The sequence below is a fragment of the Aegilops tauschii genome, chromosome 5 (assembly GCF_002575655.3).
Source record: "Aegilops tauschii subsp. strangulata cultivar AL8/78 chromosome 5, Aet v6.0, whole genome shotgun sequence".
Classification (NCBI taxonomy): domain Eukaryota; kingdom Viridiplantae; phylum Streptophyta; class Magnoliopsida; order Poales; family Poaceae; genus Aegilops; species Aegilops tauschii.
This window is the reverse complement of record NC_053039.3, coordinates 529,748,536-529,753,256: the sequence shown is the minus strand read 5'-3', so window position 1 is coordinate 529,753,256 and position 4,721 is coordinate 529,748,536. Positions and strand designations below refer to the sequence as shown.

The 4,721-nt window shown below is 41.7% G+C and overlaps 1 protein-coding gene across 1 annotated transcript; it reads right to left on the bottom strand.

Moving 5' to 3' along the window:
* Window positions 1-354: 354 nt before the first annotated feature.
* Window positions 355-3,646, bottom strand: LOC109766487 (BTB/POZ domain-containing protein At2g46260-like). Its single transcript, XM_040390141.1, has 5 exons — window positions 3,481-3,646; window positions 2,172-2,290; window positions 2,048-2,093; window positions 1,432-1,711; window positions 355-1,324 (listed from the first exon to the last, which is right to left on the bottom strand). The coding sequence occupies exons 1-5, from the start codon at window positions 3,644-3,646 to the stop codon at window positions 916-918; spliced, it is 1,020 nt and encodes a 339-aa protein (XP_040246075.1). The 3' UTR covers window positions 355-915.
* Window positions 3,647-4,721: the final 1,075 nt, after the last annotated feature.

Sequence of the window (4,721 nt, the reverse complement as noted above, 5' to 3'; positions counted from 1 at the left end):
CAGCTGCCGACTTGTCGCACCCGCCACCACGCCGACCGTGATGCGGTGACCAAGCCCACGCCTGGGCCTAGATTCGACAACGCCGCCGCCGATCCGGACACACCGCCGCCGTCCAAGGCTACCGCGACTCCCAAGACCTTGAAGCCGCCTACCGCGAAGGTACGGGATTGCGGAGCGCCGCCACCACCAGCTGTGACGCCTGGCCGCACGCCACACTCTGGCCCGGGGGCGCTGGCCCACGCCAGCCCCTCATGAGCGGAGGTCCCTGAGGGCCCGCCACGCCCTCAGGCGGCGGCGAGGGAGAAGGAGGAGGAGGAGAGGTGTAGGCGGGCCAACGGGATTTGGGGGCCTCCATAAACGATGTTGCTGTGTTTGGATATATCTCAGAGGAATAAGACAACATGAACGATGATTGATGTTCCTAGACATATAATTGCTTCTTTTAATATACATGTTTTGTCTCGTCTATTACTTTCTTAAAATGGTTTGAGCTACAAATATGTACTTAGAGGCCTGGCGAAAAGCTAGTCATCTTTAATACTAGCTTTGCCCTCCATAAACAAATACGATTCATACATTTCATACTATTATCATATATGTTTGGATAGATCTCAGGAAAAACAAAACCACGTGACGATAAATGGAATATCATGGTTAAGATTTAGTAGCAATCTCTAGTCTGTTTAATCTTGTATTTCTTACTCTGATCTTGATGTGTTCGCATAGATCTCAGAGGGAAAATAACATATGAGATAGTTTGTGGTGTTCACATTTTATTTGTTTTAAAGATTGTGGTGTTCACATATACAATAGCTTCTTTTAGTAAATGGTTTGTGTTAGCTATTAGTTCATTTAATATAGTTCGACGCTAAAATTCGGATTCAATTATGTTTAATCTCAGTTTCATAGGATGGGTTACATGTGAACAACCACTGCTCTTGTTGGCCCTTTGTTTTTTTCCATCTCTATATAGAGACCAAGATGACCAACCCAGTGTACCGAGAGGGAGAAGACATACTCTTCCCAACTGAATGGCTGACTGAGTATTGCTCTCAGCATACGTAGAGAACGGCACTGGTCACGCTTTACAGCCCAGTCAACCGTACGACAAGAATAATAAACAGCATTGGTCATACGAAGACGCATTACTGGAAGTAAGCGAGAACTCGAGATATTTCTCCTTTCTTCAGAATTTGGGCATGGTGAACAGGCCCACCTGAGCACGAAGTCATAGACAGTTACTTCAGAAGCAACCCCGAAGTCATTCCTTGATAAGATGGCCTCAATCCCAGCAGGAGGGATCATCATAAGTTCATCTTGGAACCTGCAGTGCAGCAAAACCATGTCATTTTGTGACAACAATGTCCACATGCTTCCTAAGAATGGGAAAAAGGAGAGGTGTCCCAATCCAATGAATATGGGATCACATACTCTGTTGACAGGAATTCCACGTACCTCTCGGCAAGGAATTTCTTGGCTTCCTCTGTCAGGTCTGCTGCCATTGAAATGGAACATGTGAGATCTAGGCACATCACTGCAGATTCTGGAGTCATAGGCAGGACCATGAGAAGCTGAATGAAAATCTTCGTGCAGGAAACGACCTCAAATTTGTCAGAAGCCATCAGTAAATCAACCAGAGGAGTGGGCTCAGTTGTTGCTGTAAACTTTCCACTATGCATAAAGCATAACAGCTCCATGAAGGCTTTCTCCTCTGTCGAAAATGAAAGCAAGGAGGCATAAGGATTAATGAAACAGTTCAATAAATCACAAACAGTAATAAAAATTAAATAAAGAAGTAGAAAAGAAAAGGGATAAATATTGTTTTGCGCAAAGATGATTACTGAAGTGTAATGATCAACTGTGAAACCTTAATGCATGAGAAAATATGCATTTGGTAGGCAAAGTATGTAGATGAAATGACAATAGCCAATTAATCATCAAACTAACTCTAAACAGGCCCCTCTACAATATTAACATGTTTAATTCGAAAGGTGCATACAACAATAATAAAATCACAATGGCAAAGAGTAGTACAGTACACTGTTACCAGAATCAGCAGTTCTGACTGATTCTTTCATGCCATTTGAGAAAACCTAACAAGCATGAAGCTCATCAGAAAGATGAGCAACAGATTATAGAACAAATGCATTTCAGTAGATCGTCCGAATTACCTTGTAAAAGAAACTACTTTTTGCAGCAAGAATCGCCGAACTGACATAAATAGTCTCAACTCGTAAAATCGGTGTACTCGACACAGTACAAGATGAGTCAATATCTTCTAAATCATTACCTGCAAAATACCAAGTTTGGATAAATATAATGCAACATGCAACACTAGGACAAGAAGGCACATAGCAGAATTACTAGATAAGCTTTTTCCTGGTAAAAATATCTGGAACATGATGTTCTCAATGTGAGCAGAATTACTAGCTAGACAATTTATTTGCAGGTAAAAGTATCCGCCAAGCTAGTATTTATTTCTCCCATGAGTTCTAGCACAGGCACCCTGCTCTTGTGCTGCCTCAGTTGCTTTCTCTTCAACCTTTCTGGAAAAACTATGCTAAATAGAACTTTCTGAAGAATAAAAACAGTGCACTGATTCTTTCGATGCTTCAGATCTTGGGCTCTTCAACAATTTATACGTTCTAAATGGATCTCACAACATGGCCACCCCCAACAAATTACGAAAAGGAACACAAAAGGAGCCACACACGAAAAACAACCCCAAAAAACAAGTAAACCTACGAAGGAAACGGCAAGGCAAAGTGAATGTCTACTTCTAGTCACATACTCCTTCCGTCCTGAAGAGGACGTTAGTGCTCGATCAATGTTGACGATATCATTAATTGGTAGCTACTCGGTTGGCTGGCAAGTACAGGATTAATAGGCTAATCAGACAGTTAATCCATTAATCGGTAGATTAATCAATTTATTGGCTACTTGGTGACCCTACGAGTAGGGATTAATTAGTCAGTTAACTGGTTAATCAGCCGATTTCTTTACCATGACAAGATACATCTTTATCTGTATCTGGACAAAACTAGGGCAACCTTTTCAGGATGGAGGTAATACAAATTATGCCAAATCGTTCTAGTTTTTCTCACCAGCTACATAAAGTTCTGCTGCATTCAAGTATGTGCAGTGCAGTGGATTGAAGAACATATACAAATCTGTTTATAAATATGATATCCATTCATCAGATATGCATATGGATTTGTGGAAAACTAATTACCCAAAAATGTGAAGAACATAAAGCTAAATTAATTACCTTAAATGAATTTACTAGCTAATGAAGAATCAGAACTCTCCGTGCCAAATTACTTGTTTTAGATTTGTGTAGGAACGGATGTTAATAATTTGGTATGGACGTCGTACCAAACTAACACCCTGAAGAAAAGGAACGGAAAATAGAAGACTAAAATAGTCAACGGTACCGACCAACGCACCAACGGAGGCTTGGATGCTGGCTATTGCATGCACCTTTGTCCTCCTCACGGCGGCGCTTGCGGCTGGCGCCGGACCCGGGCGCGTGGTCGTCATGGCCGACGACCTCTACCTGCAGCTCCCTGTCGGAGAAGACATTCACGTTAAAGACGGCCTCGTAGCCGTCGTCCGTCTCCGGCTCCGCTACGGCTCCCGTCGACATCAGTCGTCTTGCGTGCATGCTCGCTGGCGCGAACCCTGCAGGAGTGTCGTCGGAGGAGGGGGAAGAAAAGGGGACGGATGGAGGCAGCTGGGAGCCTGGGAGTGATGTGGGGATAAATACTCTTACTACTAGTAGCAGCCGAGGGGCGCCGTTAATGATCATGTGACGTTGGTGACTTACTTTGCTCATTCATAGCGAGCCGGACGGAACTGCATGCCGTCTACGTGAAACATCACCAACTCCCCTGATGTCTGTTGTCGTGACTCGGACGTGTTCCTAACACCAGTCAGAGACATTCGTAAACACGTGCATACACTCTGAACTGGCATATCATTTTGAGATTGACAAATTCATCATAAGTGTCTCGTAGTCGACGAGAACATTTTCTCGAACCGAACGCGCATCATTGAAAATCCTAAAATAAATTTAGAAAAATACAAGCACCAAGACATGAACCCAGATGGGCCAGAGATATCACTGTCTTCCTAACCATCCAATCACATGTTCGTTCGAATGACTAACTCAGATTCTACAAGGTGGTTGGTCACTCTTGCTAGATTTTCATGAAAGATTTTTGTTTTCGCCACTTTAGCTTTTGCAAATTTTCGTTATTTAAAAATTTAACATTTTTCTTTTGCCACTCTTAGCTTTTGAGAATACATCATAATTATCATTTTTGCAAAAAAAAAATAGCAAAATCGTGATTTCTAGATAGTGAGCAGTACATACACTATTCATCTTCCCAAAATCTTATTTTGTCATTTTTGTGTAGCTCACATAGTTACTTATCGCGTCACATAAATTTCACACATGTGTAGTGTACATTCATATAAACATATATAAATTTACTGGATTATTTGAAACTTTAAAATACCATTTTGACACTATTCAAAATAGTGCTCACTGGAGTACATGCACATAAGTGGTTTCTTGCGTGAAAATGAGATTAAACATAATTGAATACAAATTGAAACATGAACCTTATAAATGGAAGTCAGAGATGACACAAACCATGTACTAAAACAAGTTATTATGTATATGAACACCACTATCTTTAGTACGAAATAAAATGTGA

Coding starts and splice junctions, on each gene's coding strand:
- LOC109766487 (XM_040390141.1), bottom strand. CDS start 3,646: ATGTCGACGGGAGCCGTAGCGGAGCCGGAGACGGACGACGGCTACGAG. Junction 2,291..3,480: donor CCGCCGTGAGGAGGACAAAG/GTGCATGCAATA, acceptor GGTATTTTGCAG/GTAATGATTTAGAAGATATT. Junction 2,094..2,171: donor AAAGTAGTTTCTTTTACAAG/GTAATTCGGACG, acceptor CATGCTTGTTAG/GTTTTCTCAAATGGCATGAA.